The 18,808-nt window shown below is 39.8% G+C and overlaps 4 protein-coding genes across 4 annotated transcripts; all 4 read left to right on the forward strand.

Moving 5' to 3' along the window:
- Positions 1 to 1,182: 1,182 nt before the first annotated feature.
- On the forward strand, positions 1,183 to 3,213 carry LOC147313965 (uncharacterized). The gene has a single exon (XM_086262703.1). It carries the CDS (start codon positions 1,183 to 1,185, stop codon positions 3,211 to 3,213), a length of 2,031 nt encoding a protein of 676 aa, XP_086118829.1.
- A 2,739-nt stretch (positions 3,214 to 5,952) lies between these two features.
- LOC147313966 (uncharacterized) lies at positions 5,953 to 7,983 on the forward strand. Its single transcript, XM_086262704.1, has one exon. It carries the CDS (start codon positions 5,953 to 5,955, stop codon positions 7,981 to 7,983), a length of 2,031 nt encoding a protein of 676 aa, XP_086118830.1.
- A 2,775-nt stretch (positions 7,984 to 10,758) lies between these two features.
- Positions 10,759 to 12,789, forward strand: LOC147313967 (uncharacterized). The gene has a single exon (XM_086262705.1). It carries the CDS (start codon positions 10,759 to 10,761, stop codon positions 12,787 to 12,789), a length of 2,031 nt encoding a protein of 676 aa, XP_086118831.1.
- Positions 12,790 to 14,111: 1,322 nt separating this feature from the next.
- On the forward strand, positions 14,112 to 16,142 carry LOC147313968 (uncharacterized). Its single transcript, XM_086262706.1, has one exon. It carries the CDS (start codon positions 14,112 to 14,114, stop codon positions 16,140 to 16,142), a length of 2,031 nt encoding a protein of 676 aa, XP_086118832.1.
- The last annotated feature ends 2,666 nt before the right edge of the window (positions 16,143 to 18,808 follow it).

Consider the following 18,808-nt stretch of genomic DNA (forward strand, 5'->3'; position numbering starts at 1 on the left):
CTTAAAATGAACAGAAACGTCAGCCTGAAACAAATGAAATTGAAATGAAAAGTACAAGTCGTATTGACAAAATTCTTTCACTGTGAGTGGCAGCAATGTCTAGTCTACTGAATTCTCAGTTTTCATGCCTGTGGAGTTTATTATATGGACGTGGTGACAGTGTAAAGACAGCCTGCTCTTCTGATTTTCAAACGAACCTTCTGAGCCATTTTAACATTAGAGTCTATGGAAGAGTTGGAGGGAGGAAGCTGTGCATTGGTGACATTTATGACAGAACCATAACACCTATTACAATAATAAACACATTGGATGAAAGAGGACAGTGATGGCTACGTTTTGAGGGTAAAATCATACCTGTAGAGCAAACGCTGCAGACACAGCAGCAGTTTTAAGAAAAGATTTTAAGATTAATTCCCACCCTCCTCTCACTCTAGCAGTTGAGCTGTCTCACTCTAGCGCCAACATTCCGTCCCATACACACCCATTATAAACGGCTGAAAAGAAGGATGAAACTTAAACTGGAACTGAAGAAAAAGTACAATAGATATTGAAAAGATAAATACAAGTTGAATAGTTGAATGTCTTGTCTGCGTTTGAAAGTTTGAATGGTGGCTCTACGTCAATGTATGTGGAAGTAGTTAGAGTTGAAAGAGGAGTGAGTTGAAGGAGAATTTGAAGGGTCTCCCCATTGAAATACATGGGAAATTTTTGTTGAATAAAGTTGAATAAATTAAAAAATATAAATGTTAAAAATGAGAAAAATACAAGCAGTCATGTCTAAAAGAAGAGCAATCTAACGGTGTTTGAATGCTTTTACAGCATTCACACTAATTAAGAACAGAAGAGCAAAAAGGACACTTACCATAAGACAAACAGCATTAACGTTTTTCTGTGATGTCACAAAGCCATTTGTGACATCACAGAATTGCCTTTGAAGATAGCTGTAGGGGGCGGAGTCAGGTTTCAAGAAAACCTATAAATACACCCCATGTAGACAGAAACTGTAAGTTTGAGTTTCCATTTGGAACGCACATTACCTAGTTGAGTAGATAACTGGTTGCACTTGATAACTTTGCGCAAACAATATAAATACAAATTAAATACATTCATTTAAAAATAGCTGCCACACTAGAATTACAGCATAAAAAAATTGAAAAATTAAGGAGAAGAGAAAAACACCTCATGGCTTTAAACAAGGAACAGCAGAAGACAATATCAAAATTTGTTAAGGTGTGTAGAGAACGTGTGGATGATATTTCGAGCCTTAAACAGGAAGCCCGCGCCCATCTCTCACAAGTAGACCAACTAAGAAAACGTATGGCTCAATGTGAGATGAAGGCTGCAGGATCAGAGAAATATGAGAAAAAAATCCTGGACCTTCAAAAGAAATGCAAAGACTTGGAAAGGAAACATGCCACTGAAAAAAAGAGACGGGAGCAGAAAGAAAAAGATGTGGAATTTCTGTCTCGTCTTCAAGGCAAAGTCAATAGACTGAGCAAAGAAAATGAGGCCTTGAAGCAAGAATTAAAGCAAGTGACCACTGAAAAAAACCTAAAAGTAAAAGAACTGAAGGAAAAAGAAAAACAGATAAAAAATGAGCTTAGAGTCCAGGACCAGCTCAAAGAAGAGAGGGTCAACTTTGAAAAAAGGACATCACAATATCTTGTAGAGGCTAGCACGCTGTTTCAATGTAGAGACAGACTTAAAACAGTGGAGGCACTAGAAGAGAAATTAAAAGCTGAAATTAAAACATGGCAAAAAAAAGCAAAGGATTTTGAAGAGCAAAAGGACAGGGTCGTTATGGAGAAAAGCGCATTGATAATGAAAAATAATGAACTGTCAGATTTGCTTTTGGGAAAGGACTTGGACAATAACAAACTAGTAAAAGAGTTAAAAGGAAAACGAGAGGAAATAGAAAGTCAGACAAAGGAAGCCTCAAAGCAGCTTTCTAACACGCAACACCTGGAGAAAGTCCTGCAGATGAAAAATGAACAAATAGCCAAACTTGAAAGTGAGAGGCGGGAATCCTTCAAGAAAATGACATCCCAAGATCATGAGATTGTCAGTCTGAGAAATGCTCTGAAAGAAACAGAACACAGACCAAAAATACAGATGACGCACGGCGAGTTTTGGAATGAAAAACTTAATAAGGAGTTATCTGAGGCTAAGACCGTGATCAGTCAATTTAAGGACACCATAGAGTCACTGACAAAAGACACAGAACAAAAGAATAGTGAACGAGAAATGATTCAAGCAGAGCTATCCAAGTCTCAGACCAGGTATTTTGCTGTGAAAAATCAACTGGAGCTCATCAAACAAAAGCAGGCAGAAGCGCAGACGGCACAGGCCAAACAACTTGCCTGTGTCAACAAGGAGCGCAAGGTAGTTAAGAAAAGGCTGGTCCAGATTTTGGCAGACAAAGAAAAGGTGGACAAAGAGCTCACACACTACAGAGAAATTGTGTTTCAGCAGCAACAAAACATAAAAGAGCTGGAAACTGAAATTCAAATGAGTTCAACTCAAAGACAAACGATTGAAGGACAAAAACAGGAAATTGACCGTCTGACGAAGCAGGTAAAGGACCTGCGTGAGGAGAATTCCTTAAAGGTTGCCATTGAGCTGCACAAATACGCTGCAAAAACACAGGAAAAAATCTTCTCGCAGCGGCGAACAAACAGACTTAACGCTAAAAGAAAAATGCACATGTCCAGTCACGCATTAGTATTTGAACAGCGCCGCCGGGACCGCCTGTTATGCAAATATAAACAACTGGTCACAGAAAAGGACAAAGAAATTAAAGAACTGCGGCCAACGCTGAATCAGGAGGCTGCACTTCAAAACAAAGATGCCATACAGAAACTCCACAGATGTGAGTGGGAAAATCGCGACCTCAAAAAGCAGTTAGTAACAACACAGCGAATCCTTTCTGTATATGAGGCTAAGAACAGCAGCCTTGTAGAAGAAAATAAACAACTGACACTTGAGGTCAGCGCAAAGCACGCCCCGCTACCTCAGATTTCCACCAAGGCCAAGCCAAACTCTATGGCGAAATCATATCAGCAGTCTGAGGTTGGGCGCTCAACCAGATTCATCTCAAGCATTCCTCAAAAGACAGAAAAAAAGGTTTATTTCCTCCCTCCTCTCGTAGGCAAAACGTTGGCATTGCAGAATGTAAGCAGTAGACCCTCCAGATTAACCAACACACCCCCATAATTAAGTAACAGACCCCATCAGCCGGGTCATCACACCAGTAAGAACCCTGCTGCCCTGTTCCCACACCAGAAAGAACAATTTTAAACAATAATTCCCATTCATACATTGAAAGAAATAATCAGTTTTTAGACTGGTCAACAAACACAAACTGACTTTTTAAAAAATTAAAACTCAATCACTAAGAGATATGGTTAAAAACAATGCTAAAAATACACTGAGGCAATTACCTCTCTAACCCAGGAGGACCTGTATTTCCCTTAACACCAAAAATAGTAGACAACACTAAATAATAACATCTGTTTGCTGTGAGGAAGTGACATGAACACGTTCCATCTGTGTCACTACCTCACCCCCAACCAGTCGCGGCAGATGACTGCCCCTTTCTGAGCCTGGTTCTGCCGGAGGTCTCTGCCTGTTAATAGGCAGTTTTTCCTCCCCACTGTCGCCAAGTGCTTGCTCATAGGGGGTCCTCGGATTGTTGGGGTTTCTGTAATATTGTAGGGTCTTTACCTTACAATATCAAGTGCCTTGAAGCATCTTCTTGTGAACTGGCACTATGCAAATAAAAAATTATTGGACTGAACTGATTTTCCTTTTGTTTATTAAGTCTGAGTGGTTGTGTTTTAGCACTTTTGATCTACTTCTATACATTGTATTCATTCCTTGAAACGAAGTAATAATTCTAAACTTTCCACTGTGATTCTAAAACCTTAGCAGAGAGCAGAGTGATAGGTTTGTAGCTTGAACCTATTCGCTGGAACGTTGAAGACAATATAATTACACAGCAAAGCAAGACACAAGTAGGCAAAGTTCTTCATGTTTCTCGTGCACGGGAGAGAACCGGACAGGCGCCGTTCCTTCGCTTGACCCCAGTTGCTCTCTTCGTTCTCCCGTAACACTGTTCTTTTATTGAGGTTACATGAATATGCATCGGTTCATTAACATACACACAAAGAGTACCTTGCCTGTGTGTGTGTGTGTGTGTGTGTGTGTGTGTGTGTATGTGTGTGTGTATGTGTGTGTGTGTGTGTGTATGTATGTGTGTGTGTATGTGTGATACCTGAATCTATGCAGTGAAATGAATTAATTGCTGAATTTAAGTTAAAAACTTCGAATTAGATGAAAAATACAGAAATTTTCGCCTGAAAGCAAAAGTGCTGAACTGCTAAAAGCTGACATTTGCACAAAAGAAGTTGGAAAATAGCTGAAAATGTTTTAAATGTAAATTTAAAAAAACTAAGAAATGAGAAAAGAAAATTTAGAGTCAGAAAACATCTGAATGAATATTAAAAGTTCATATTCTTTGAATCACTGAATGACTAAATTGTGATCCCTCCACTTGGATCCACAAAGTTTACATCTCTGAGCTTTCAAAGACACTGTGTTGGAAAGAGAACAACGATGGCGACGTTTTGAGGGGAAAATGATGGCTGTAGAGCAAACACTGTGGACACAGCAGCAGTTGAAAGAGAAGTGTTTATGATGAATCTTGGCAGAGTGAGAGAGGGCTAAGCAGGCAGGTGTGAGCCTGGTTGCTATAGTGACTGCATCCAATGGCTCCATACACACGACACAGACATGCACCTCACTTCTGCTGCTTAAAATGAACAGAAACGTCAGCCTGAAACAAATGAAATTGAAATGAAAAGTACAAGTCGTATTGACAAAATTCTTTCACCGTGAGTGGCAGCAATGTCTAGTCTACTGAATTCTCAGTTTTCATGCCTGTGGAGTTTATTATATGGACGTGGTGACAGTGTAAAGACAGCCTGCTCTTCTGATTTTCAAACGAACCTTCTGAGCCATTTTAACATTAGAGTCTATGGAAGAGTTGGAGGGAGGAAGCTGTGCATTGGTGACATTTATGACAGAACCATAACACCTATTACAATAATAAACACATTGGATGAAAGAGGACAGTGATGGCTACGTTTTGAGGGTAAAATCATACCTGTAGAGCAAACGCTGCAGACACAGCAGCAGTTTTAAGAAAAGATTTTAAGATTAATTCCCACCCTCCTCTCACTCTAGCAGTTGAGCTGTCTCACTCTAGCGCCAACATTCCGTCCCATACACACCCATTATAAACGGCTGAAAAAAAGGATGAAACTTAAACTGGAACTGAAGAAAAAGTACAATAGATATTGAAAAGATAAATACAAGTTGAATAGTTGAATGTCTTGTCTGCGTTTGAAAGTTTGAATGGTGGCTCTACGTCAATGTATGTGGAAGTAGTTAGAGTTGAAAGAGGAGTGAGTTGAAGGAGAATTTGAAGGGTCTCCCCATTGAAATACATGGGAAATTTTTGTTGAATAAAGTTGAATAAATTAAAAAATATAAATGTTAAAAATGAGAAAAATACAAGCAGTCATGTCTAAAAGAAGAGCAATCTAACGGTGTTTGAATGCTTTTACAGCATTCACACTAATTAAGAACAGAAGAGCAAAAAGGATGTCACAAATGGCTTTGTGACATCACAGAATTGCCTTTGAAGATAGCTGTAGGGGGCGGAGTCAGGTTTCAAGAAAACCTATAAATACACCCCATGTAGACAGAAACTGTAAGTTTGAGTTTCCATTTGGAACGCACATTACCTAGTTGAGTAGATAACTGGTTGCACTTGATAACTTTGCGCAAACAATATAAATACAAATTAAATACATTCATTTAAAAATAGCTGCCACACTAGAATTACAGCATAAAAAAATTGAAAAATTAAGGAGAAGAGAAAAACACCTCATGGCTTTAAACAAGGAACAGCAGAAGACAATATCAAAATTTGTTAAGGTGTGTAGAGAACGTGTGGATGATATTTCGAGCCTTAAACAGGAAGCCCGCGCCCATCTCTCACAAGTAGACCAACTAAGAAAACGTATGGCTCAATGTGAGATGAAGGCTGCAGGATCAGAGAAATATGAGAAAAAAATCCTGGACCTTCAAAAGAAATGCAAAGACTTGGAAAGGAAACATGCCACTGAAAAAAAGAGACGGGAGCAGAAAGAAAAAGATGTGGAATTTCTGTCTCGTCTTCAAGGCAAAGTCAATAGACTGAGCAAAGAAAATGAGGCCTTGAAGCAAGAATTAAAGCAAGTGACCACTGAAAAAAACCTAAAAGTAAAAGAACTGAAGGAAAAAGAAAAACAGATAAAAAATGAGCTTAGAGTCCAGGACCAGCTCAAAGAAGAGAGGGTCAACTTTGAAAAAAGGACATCACAATATCTTGTAGAGGCTAGCACGCTGTTTCAATGTAGAGACAGACTTAAAACAGTGGAGGCACTAGAAGAGAAATTAAAAGCTGAAATTAAAACATGGCAAAAAAAAGCAAAGGATTTTGAAGAGCAAAAGGACAGGGTCGTTATGGAGAAAAGCGCATTGATAATGAAAAATAATGAACTGTCAGATTTGCTTTTGGGAAAGGACTTGGACAATAACAAACTAGTAAAAGAGTTAAAAGGAAAACGAGAGGAAATAGAAAGTCAGACAAAGGAAGCCTCAAAGCAGCTTTCTAACACGCAACACCTGGAGAAAGTCCTGCAGATGAAAAATGAACAAATAGCCAAACTTGAAAGTGAGAGGCGGGAATCCTTCAAGAAAATGACATCCCAAGATCATGAGATTGTCAGTCTGAGAAATGCTCTGAAAGAAACAGAACACAGACCAAAAATACAGATGACGCACGGCGAGTTTTGGAATGAAAAACTTAATAAGGAGTTATCTGAGGCTAAGACCGTGATCAGTCAATTTAAGGACACCATAGAGTCACTGACAAAAGACACAGAACAAAAGAATAGTGAACGAGAAATGATTCAAGCAGAGCTATCCAAGTCTCAGACCAGGTATTTTGCTGTGAAAAATCAACTGGAGCTCATCAAACAAAAGCAGGCAGAAGCGCAGACGGCACAGGCCAAACAACTTGCCTGTGTCAACAAGGAGCGCAAGGTAGTTAAGAAAAGGCTGGTCCAGATTTTGGCAGACAAAGAAAAGGTGGACAAAGAGCTCACACACTACAAAGAAATTGTGTTTCAGCAGCAACAAAACATAAAAGAGCTGGAAACTGAAATTCAAATGAGTTCAACTCAAAGACAAACGATTGAAGGACAAAAACAGGAAATTGACCGTCTGACGAAGCAGGTAAAGGACCTGCGTGAGGAGAATTCCTTAAAGGTTGCCATTGAGCTGCACAAATACGCTGCAAAAACACAGGAAAAAATCTTCTCGCAGCGGCGAACAAACAGACTTAACGCTAAAAGAAAAATGCACATGTCCAGTCACGCATTAGTATTTGAACAGCGCCGCCGGGACCGCCTGTTATGCAAATATAAACAACTGGTCACAGAAAAGGACAAAGAAATTAAAGAACTGCGGCCAACGCTGAATCAGGAGGCTGCACTTCAAAACAAAGATGCCATACAGAAACTCCACAGATGTGAGTGGGAAAATCGCGACCTCAAAAAGCAGTTAGTAACAACACAGCGAATCCTTTCTGTATATGAGGCTAAGAACAGCAGCCTTGTAGAAGAAAATAAACAACTGACACTTGAGGTCAGCGCAAAGCACGCCCCGCTACCTCAGATTTCCACCAAGGCCAAGCCAAACTCTATGGCGAAATCATATCAGCAGTCTGAGGTTGGGCGCTCAACCAGATTCATCTCAAGCATTCCTCAAAAGACAGAAAAAAAGGTTTATTTCCTCCCTCCTCTCGTAGGCAAAACGTTGGCATTGCAGAATGTAAGCAGTAGACCCTCCAGATTAACCAACACACCCCCATAATTAAGTAACAGACCCCATCAGCCGGGTCATCACACCAGTAAGAACCCTGCTGCCCTGTTCCCACACCAGAAAGAACAATTTTAAACAATAATTCCCATTCATACATTGAAAGAAATAATCAGTTTTTAGACTGGTCAACAAACACAAACTGACTTTTTAAAAAATTAAAACTCAATCACTAAGAGATATGGTTAAAAACAATGCTAAAAATACACTGAGGCAATTACCTCTCTAACCCAGGAGGACCTGTATTTCCCTTAACACCAAAAATAGTAGACAACACTAAATAATAACATCTGTTTGCTGTGAGGAAGTGACATGAACACGTTCCATCTGTGTCACTACCTCACCCCCAACCAGTCGCGGCAGATGACTGCCCCTTTCTGAGCCTGGTTCTGCCGGAGGTCTCTGCCTGTTAATAGGCAGTTTTTCCTCCCCACTGTCGCCAAGTGCTTGCTCATAGGGGGTCCTCGGATTGTTGGGGTTTCTGTAATATTGTAGGGTCTTTACCTTACAATATCAAGTGCCTTGAAGCATCTTCTTGTGAACTGGCACTATGCAAATAAAAAATTATTGGACTGAACTGATTTTCCTTTTGTTTATTAAGTCTGAGTGGTTGTGTTTTAGCACTTTTGATCTACTTCTATACATTGTATTCATTCCTTGAAACGAAGTAATAATTCTAAACTTTCCACTGTGATTCTAAAACCTTAGCAGAGAGCAGAGTGATAGGTTTGTAGCTTGAACCTATTCGCTGGAACGTTGAAGACAATATAATTACACAGCAAAGCAAGACACAAGTAGGCAAAGTTCTTCATGTTTCTCGTGCACGGGAGAGAACCGGACAGGCGCCGTTCCTTCGCTTGACCCCAGTTGCTCTCTTCGTTCTCCCGTAACACTGTTCTTTTATTGAGGTTACATGAATATGCATCGGTTCATTAACATACACACAAAGAGTACCTTGCCTGTGTGTGTGTGTGTGTGTGTGTGTGTGTGTATGTGTGTGTGTATGTGTGTGTGTGTGTGTGTATGTATGTGTGTGTGTATGTGTGATACCTGAATCTATGCAGTGAAATGAATTAATTGCTGAATTTAAGTTAAAAACTTCGAATTAGATGAAAAATACAGAAATTTTCGCCTGAAAGCAAAAGTGCTGAACTGCTAAAAGCTGACATTTGCACAAAAGAAGTTGGAAAATAGCTGAAAATGTTTTAAATGTAAATTTAAAAAAACTAAGAAATGAGAAAAGAAAATTTAGAGTCAGAAAACATCTGAATGAATATTAAAAGTTCATATTCTTTGAATCACTGAATGACTAAATTGTGATCCCTCCACTTGGATCCACAAAGTTTACATCTCTGAGCTTTCAAAGACACTGTGTTGGAAAGAGAACAACGATGGCGACGTTTTGAGGGGAAAATGATGGCTGTAGAGCAAACACTGTGGACACAGCAGCAGTTGAAAGAGAAGTGTTTATGATGAATCTTGGCAGAGTGAGAGAGGGCTAAGCAGGCAGGTGTGAGCCTGGTTGCTATAGTGACTGCATCCAATGGCTCCATACACACGACACAGACATGCACCTCACTTCTGCTGCTTAAAATGAACAGAAACGTCAGCCTGAAACAAATGAAATTGAAATGAAAAGTACAAGTCGTATTGACAAAATTCTTTCACCGTGAGTGGCAGCAATGTCTAGTCTACTGAATTCTCAGTTTTCATGCCTGTGGAGTTTATTATATGGACGTGGTGACAGTGTAAAGACAGCCTGCTCTTCTGATTTTCAAACGAACCTTCTGAGCCATTTTAACATTAGAGTCTATGGAAGAGTTGGAGGGAGGAAGCTGTGCATTGGTGACATTTATGACAGAACCATAACACCTATTACAATAATAAACACATTGGATGAAAGAGGACAGTGATGGCTACGTTTTGAGGGTAAAATCATACCTGTAGAGCAAACGCTGCAGACACAGCAGCAGTTTTAAGAAAAGATTTTAAGATTAATTCCCACCCTCCTCTCACTCTAGCAGTTGAGCTGTCTCACTCTAGCGCCAACATTCCGTCCCATACACACCCATTATAAACGGCTGAAAAAAAGGATGAAACTTAAACTGGAACTGAAGAAAAAGTACAATAGATATTGAAAAGATAAATACAAGTTGAATAGTTGAATGTCTTGTCTGGGTTTGAAAGTTTGAATGGTGGCTCTACGTCAATGTATGTGGAAGTAGTTAGAGTTGAAAGAGGAGTGAGTTGAAGGAGAATTTGAAGGGTCTCCCCATTGAAATACATGGGAAATTTTTGTTGAATAAAGTTGAATAAATTAAAAAATATAAATGTTAAAAATGAGAAAAATACAAGCAGTCATGTCTAAAAGAAGAGCAATCTAACGGTGTTTGAATGCTTTTACAGCATTCACACTAATTAAGAACAGAAGAGCAAAAAGGACACTTACCATAAGACAAACAGCATTAACGTTTTTCTGTGATGTCACAAAGCCATTTGTGACATCACAGAATTGCCTTTGAAGATAGCTGTAGGGGGCGGAGTCAGGTTTCAAGAAAACCTATAAATACACCCCATGTAGACAGAAACTGTAAGTTTGAGTTTCCATTTGGAACGCACATTACCTAGTTGAGTAGATAACTGGTTGCACTTGATAACTTTGCGCAAACAATATAAATACAAATTAAATACATTCATTTAAAAATAGCTGCCACACTAGAATTACAGCATAAAAAAATTGAAAAATTAAGGAGAAGAGAAAAACACCTCATGGCTTTAAACAAGGAACAGCAGAAGACAATATCAAAATTTGTTAAGGTGTGTAGAGAACGTGTGGATGATATTTCGAGCCTTAAACAGGAAGCCCGCGCCCATCTCTCACAAGTAGACCAACTAAGAAAACGTATGGCTCAATGTGAGATGAAGGCTGCAGGATCAGAGAAATATGAGAAAAAAATCCTGGACCTTCAAAAGAAATGCAAAGACTTGGAAAGGAAACATGCCACTGAAAAAAAGAGACGGGAGCAGAAAGAAAAAGATGTGGAATTTCTGTCTCGTCTTCAAGGCAAAGTCAATAGACTGAGCAAAGAAAATGAGGCCTTGAAGCAAGAATTAAAGCAAGTGACCACTGAAAAAAACCTAAAAGTAAAAGAACTGAAGGAAAAAGAAAAACAGATAAAAAATGAGCTTAGAGTCCAGGACCAGCTCAAAGAAGAGAGGGTCAACTTTGAAAAAAGGACATCACAATATCTTGTAGAGGCTAGCACGCTGTTTCAATGTAGAGACAGACTTAAAACAGTGGAGGCACTAGAAGAGAAATTAAAAGCTGAAATTAAAACATGGCAAAAAAAAGCAAAGGATTTTGAAGAGCAAAAGGACAGGGTCATTATGGAGAAAAGCGCATTGATAATGAAAAATAATGAACTGTCAGATTTGCTTTTGGGAAAGGACTTGGACAATAACAAACTAGTAAAAGAGTTAAAAGGAAAACGAGAGGAAATAGAAAGTCAGACAAAGGAAGCCTCAAAGCAGCTTTCTAACACGCAACACCTGGAGAAAGTCCTGCAGATGAAAAATGAACAAATAGCCAAACTTGAAAGTGAGAGGCGGGAATCCTTCAAGAAAATGACAACCCAAGATCATGAGATTGTCAGTCTGAGAAATGCTCTGAAAGAAACAGAACACAGACCAAAAATACAGATGACGCACGGCGAGTTTTGGAATGAAAAACTTAATAAGGAGTTATCTGAGGCTAAGACCGTGATCAGTCAATTTAAGGACACCATAGAGTCACTGACAAAAGACACAGAACAAAAGAATAGTGAACGAGAAATGATTCAAGCAGAGCTATCCAAGTCTCAGACCAGGTATTTTGCTGTGAAAAATCAACTGGAGCTCATCAAACAAAAGCAGGCAGAAGCGCAGACGGCACAGGCCAAACAACTTGCCTGTGTCAACAAGGAGCGCAAGGTAGTTAAGAAAAGGCTGGTCCAGATTTTGGCAGACAAAGAAAAGGTGGACAAAGAGCTCACACACTACAGAGAAATTGTGTTTCAGCAGCAAGAAAACATAAAAGAGCTGGAAACTGAAATTCAAATGAGTTCAACTCAAAGACAAACGATTGAAGGACAAAAACAGGAAATTGACCGTCTGACGAAGCAGGTAAAGGACCTGCGTGAGGAGAATTCCTTAAAGGTTGCCATTGAGCTGCACAAATACGCTGCAAAAACACAGGAAAAAATCTTCTCGCAGCGGCGAACAAACAGACTTAACGCTAAAAGAAAAATGCACATGTCCAGTCACGCATTAGTATTTGAACAGCGCCGCCGGGACCGCCTGTTATGCAAATATAAACAACTGGTCACAGAAAAGGACAAAGAAATTAAAGAACTGCGGCCAACGCTGAATCAGGAGGCTGCACTTCAAAACAAAGATGCCATACAGAAACTCCACAGATGTGAGTGGGAAAATCGCGACCTCAAAAAGCAGTTAGTAACAACACAGCGAATCCTTTCTGTATATGAGGCTAAGAACAGCAGCCTTGTAGAAGAAAATAAACAACTGACACTTGAGGTCAGCGCAAAGCACGCCCCGCTACCTCAGATTTCCACCAAGGCCAAGCCAAACTCTATGGCGAAATCATATCAGCAGTCTGAGGTTGGGCGCTCAACCAGATTCATCTCAAGCATTCCTCAAAAGACAGAAAAAAAGGTTTATTTCCTCCCTCCTCTCGTAGGCAAAACGTTGGCATTGCAGAATGTAAGCAGTAGACCCTCCAGATTAACCAACACACCCCCATAATTAAGTAACAGACCCCATCAGCCGGGTCATCACACCAGTAAGAACCCTGCTGCCCTGTTCCCACACCAGAAAGAACAATTTTAAACAATAATTCCCATTCATACATTGAAAGAAATAATCAGTTTTTAGACTGGTCAACAAACACAAACTGACTTTTTAAAAAATTAAAACTCAATCACTAAGAGATATGGTTAAAAACAATGCTAAAAATACACTGAGGCAATTACCTCTCTAACCCAGGAGGACCTGTATTTCCCTTAACACCAAAAATAGTAGACAACACTAAATAATAACATCTGTTTGCTGTGAGGAAGTGACATGAACACGTTCCATCTGTGTCACTACCTCACCCCCAACCAGTCGCGGCAGATGACTGCCCCTTTCTGAGCCTGGTTCTGCCGGAGGTCTCTGCCTGTTAATAGGCAGTTTTTCCTCCCCACTGTCGCCAAGTGCTTGCTCATAGGGGGTCCTCGGATTGTTGGGGTTTCTGTAATATTGTAGGGTCTTTACCTTACAATATCAAGTGCCTTGAAGCATCTTCTTGTGAACTGGCACCATGCAAATAAAAAATTATTGGACTGAACTGATTTTCCTTTTGTTTATTAAGTCTGAGTGGTTGTGTTTTAGCACTTTTGATCTACTTCTATACATTGTATTCATTCCTTGAAACGAAGTAATAATTCTAAACTTTCCACTGTGATTCTAAAACCTTAGCAGAGAGCAGAGTGATAGGTTTGTAGCTTGAACCTATTCGCTGGAACGTTGAAGACAATATAATTACACAGCAAAGCAAGACACAAGTAGGCAAAGTTCTTCATGTTTCTCGTGCACGGGAGAGAACCGGACAGGCGCCGTTCCTTCGCTTGACCCCAGTTGCTCTCTTCGTTCTCCCGTAACACTGTTCTTTTATTGAGGTTACATGAATATGCATCGGTTCATTAACATATGACGTCTACATACACACAAAGAGTACCTTGCCTGTGTGTGTGTATGTGTGTGTGTGCGTGTGTGTGTGTGTGTGTGTGTGTGTGTGTGTGTCACAAAGCCATTTGTGACATCACAGAATTGTCTTTGAAGATAGCTGTAGGGGGCGGAGTCAGGTTTCAAGAAAACCTATAAATACACCCCATGTAGACAGAAACTGTAAGTTTGAGTTTCCATTTGGAACGCACATTACCTAGTTGAGTAGATAACTGGTTGCACTTGATAACTTTGCGCAAACAATATAAATACAAATTAAATACATTCATTTAAAAATAGCTGCCACTCTAGAATTACAGCATAAAAAAATTGAAAAATTAAGGAGAAGAGAAAAACACCTCATGGCTTTAAACAAGGAACAGCAGAAGACAATATCAAAATTTGTTAAGGTGTGTAGAGAACGTGTGGATGATATTTCGAGCCTTAAACAGGAAGCCCGCGCCCATCTCTCACAAGTAGACCAACTAAGAAAACGTATGGCTCAATGTGAGATGAAGGCTGCAGGATCAGAGAAATATGAGAAAAAAATCCTGGACCTTCAAAAGAAATGCAAAGACTTGGAAAGGAAACATGCCACTGAAAAAAAGAGACGGGAGCAGAAAGAAAAAGATGTGGAATTTCTGTCTCGTCTTCAAGGCAAAGTCAATAGACTGAGCAAAGAAAATGAGGCCTTGAAGCAAGAATTAAAGCAAGTGACCACTGAAAAAAACCTAAAAGTAAAAGAACTGAAGGAAAAAGAAAAACAGATAAAAAATGAGCTTAGAGTCCAGGACCAGCTCAAAGAAGAGAGGGTCAACTTTGAAAAAAGGACATCACAATATCTTGTAGAGGCTAGCACGCTGTTTCAATGTAGAGACAGACTTAAAACAGTGGAGGCACTAGAAGAGAAATTAAAAGCTGAAATTAAAACATGGCAAAAAAAAGCAAAGGATTTTGAAGAGCAAAAGGACAGGGTCATTATGGAGAAAAGCGCATTGATAATGAAAAATAATGAACTGTCAGATTTGCTTTTGGGAAAGGACTTGGACAATAACAAACTAGTAAAAGAGTTAAAAGGAAAACGAGAGGAAATAGAAAGTCAGACAAAGGAAGCCTCAAAGCAGCTTTCTAACACGCAACACCTGGAGAAAGTCCTGCAGATGAAAAATGAACAAATAGCCAAACTTGAAAGTGAGAGGCGGGAATCCTTCAAGAAAATGACAACCCAAGATCATGAGATTGTCAGTCTGAGAAATGCTCTGAAAGAAACAGAACACAGACCAAAAATACAGATGACGCACGGCGAGTTTTGGAATGAAAAACTTAATAAGGAGTTATCTGAGGCTAAGACCGTGATCAGTCAATTTAAGGACACCATAGAGTCACTGACAAAAGACACAGAACAAAAGAATAGTGAACGAGAAATGATTCAAGCAGAGCTATCCAAGTCTCAGACCAGGTATTTTGCTGTGAAAAATCAACTGGAGCTCATCAAACAAAAGCAGGCAGAAGCGCAGACGGCACAGGCCAAACAACTTGCCTGTGTCAACAAGGAGCGCAAGGTAGTTAAGAAAAGGCTGGTCCAGATTTTGGCAGACAAAGAAAAGGTGGACAAAGAGCTCACACACTACAAAGAAATTGTGTTTCAGCAGCAACAAAACATAAAAGAGCTGGAAACTGAAATTCAAATGAGTTCAACTCAAAGACAAACGATTGAAGGACAAAAACAGGAAATTGACCGTCTGACGAAGCAGGTAAAGGACCTGCGTGAGGAGAATTCCTTAAAGGTTGCCATTGAGCTGCACAAATACGCTGCAAAAACACAGGAAAAAATCTTCTCGCAGCGGCGAACAAACAGACTTAACGCTAAAAGAAAAATGCACATGTCCAGTCACGCATTAGTATTTGAACAGCGCCGCCGGGACCGCCTGTTATGCAAATATAAACAACTGGTCACAGAAAAGGACAAAGAAATTAAAGAACTGCGGCCAACGCTGAATCAGGAGGCTGCACTTCAAAACAAAGATGCCATACAGAAACTCCACAGATGTGAGTGGGAAAATCGCGACCTCAAAAAGCAGTTAGTAACAACACAGCGAATCCTTTCTGTATATGAGGCTAAGAACAGCAGCCTTGTAGAAGAAAATAAACAACTGACACTTGAGGTCAGCGCAAAGCACGCCCCGCTACCTCAGATTTCCACCAAGGCCAAGCCAAACTCTATGGCGAAATCATATCAGCAGTCTGAGGTTGGGCGCTCAACCAGATTCATCTCAAGCATTCCTCAAAAGACAGAAAAAAAGGTTTATTTCCTCCCTCCTCTCGTAGGCAAAACGTTGGCATTGCAGAATGTAAGCAGTAGACCCTCCAGATTAACCAACACACCCCCATAATTAAGTAACAGACCCCATCAGCCGGGTCATCACACCAGTAAGAACCCTGCTGCCCTGTTCCCACACCAGAAAGAACAATTTTAAACAATAATTCCCATTCATACATTGAAAGAAATAATCAGTTTTTAGACTGGTCAACAAACACAAACTGACTTTTTAAAAAATTAAAACTCAATCACTAAGAGATATGGTTAAAAACAATGCTAAAAATACACTGAGGCAATTACCTCTCTAACCCAGGAGGACCTGTATTTCCCTTAACACCAAAAATAGTAGACAACACTAAATAATAACATCTGTTTGCTGTGAGGAAGTGACATGAACACGTTCCATCTGTGTCACTACCTCACCCCCAACCAGTCGCGGCAGATGACTGCCCCTTTCTGAGCCTGGTTCTGCCGGAGGTCTCTGCCTGTTAATAGGCAGTTTTTCCTCCCCACTGTCGCCAAGTGCTTGCTCATAGGGGGTCCTCGGATTGTTGGGGTTTCTGTAATATTGTAGGGTCTTTACCTTACAATATCAAGTGCCTTGAAGCATCTTCTTGTGAACTGGCACTATGCAAATAAAAAATTATTGGACTGAACTGATTTTCCTTTTGTTTATTAAGTCTGAGTGGTTGTGTTTTAGCACTTTTGATCTACTTCTATACATTGTATTCATTCCTTGAAACGAAGTAATAATTCTAAACTTTCCACTGTGATTCTAAAACCTTAGCAGAGAGCAGAGTGATAGGTTTGTAGCTTGAACCTATTCGCTGGAACGTTGAAGACAATATAATTACACAGCAAAGCAAGACACAAGTAGGCAAAGTTCTTCATGTTTCTCGTGCACGGGAGAGAACCGGACAGGCGCCGTTCCTTCGCTTGACCCCAGTTGCTCTCTTCGTTCTCCCGTAACACTGTTCTTTTATTGAGGTTACATGAATATGCATCGGTTCATTAACATATGACGTCTACATACACACAAAGAGTACCTTGCCTGTGTGTGTGTGTGTGTGTGTGTGTGTGTGTGTGTGTGTGTGTGTGTGTGTGTGTGTATGTGTGTGTGTATGTGTGTGTGTGTGTGTGTATGTATGTGTGTGTGTATGTGTGATACCTGAATCTATGCAGTGAAATGAATTAATTGCTGAATTTAAGTTAAAAACTTCGAATTAGATGAAAAATACAGAAATTTTCGCCTGAAAGCAAAAGTGCTGAACTGCTAAAAGCTGACATTTGCACAAAAGAAGTTGGAAAATAGCTGAAAATGTTTTAAATGTAAATTTAAAAAAACTAAGAAATGAGAAAAGAAAATTTAGAGTCAGAAAACATCTGAATGAATATTAAAAGTTCATATTCTTTGAATCACTGAATGACTAAATTGTGATCCCTCCACTTGGATCCACAAAGTTTACATCTCTGAGCTTTCAAAGACACTGTGTTGGAAAGAGAACAACGATGGCGACGTTTTGAGGGGAAAATGATGGCTGTAGAGCAAACACTGTGGACACAGCAGCAGTTGAAAGAGAAGTGTTTATGATGAATCTTGGCAGAGTGAGAGAGGGCTAAGCAGGCAGGTGTGAGCCTGGTTGCTATAGTGACTGCATCCAATGGCTCCATACACACGACACAGACATGCACCTCACTTCTGCTGCTTAAAATGAACAGAAACGTCAGCCTGAAACAAATCAAATTGAAATGAAAAGTACAAGTCGTATTGACAAAATTCTTTCACCGTGAGTGGCAGCAATGTCTAGTCTACTGAATTCTCAGTTTTCATGCCTGTGGAGTTTATTATATGGACGTGGTGACAGTGTAAAGACAGCCTGCTCTTCTGATTTTCAAACGAACCTTCTGAGCCATTTTAACATTAGAGTCTATGGAAGAGTTGGAGGGAGGAAGCTGTGCATTGGTGACATTTATGACAGAACCATAACACCTATTACAATAATAAACACATTGGATGAAAGAGGACAGTGATGGCTACGTTTTGAGGGTAAAATCATACCTGTAGAGCAAACGCTGCAGACACAGCAGCAGTTTTAAGAAAAGATTTTAAGATTAATTCCCACCCTCCTCTCACTCTAGCAGTTGAGCTGTCTCACTCTAGCGCCAACATTCCGTCCCATACACACCCATTATAAACGGCTGAAAAAAAGGATGAAACTTAAACTGGAACTGAAGAAAAAGTACAATAGATATTGAAAAGATAAATACAAGTTGAATAGTTGAATGTCTTGTCTGCGTTTGAAAGTTTGAATGGTGGCTCTACGTCAATGTATGTGGAAGTAGTTAGAGTTGAAAGAGGAGTGAGTTGAAGGAGAATTTGAAGGGTCTCCCCATTGAAATACATGGGAAATTTTTGTTGAATAAAGTTGAATAAATTAAAAAATATAAATGTTAAAAATGAGAAAAATACAAGCAGTCATGTCTAAAAGAAGAGCAATCTAACGGTGTTTGAATGCTTTTACAGCATTCACACTAATTAAGAACAGAAGAGCAAAAAGGACACTTACCATAAGACAAACAGCATTAACGTTTTTCTGTGATGTCACAAAGCCATTTGTGACATCACAGAATTGCCTTTGAAGATAGCTGTAGGGGGCGGAGTCAGGTTTCAAGAAAACCTATAAATACACCCCATGTAGACAGAAACTGTAAGTTTGAGTTTCCATTTGGAACGCACAT

Source organism: Aulonocara sp. 'chitande type north' Nkhata Bay, linkage group LG14 (assembly GCF_057382095.1).
Source record: "Aulonocara sp. 'chitande type north' Nkhata Bay isolate Kocher_YH1m ecotype deep benthic linkage group LG14, A_spYH_male_GT1.1, whole genome shotgun sequence".
Classification (NCBI taxonomy): Eukaryota; Metazoa; Chordata; class Actinopteri; order Cichliformes; family Cichlidae; genus Aulonocara; species Aulonocara sp. 'chitande type north' Nkhata Bay.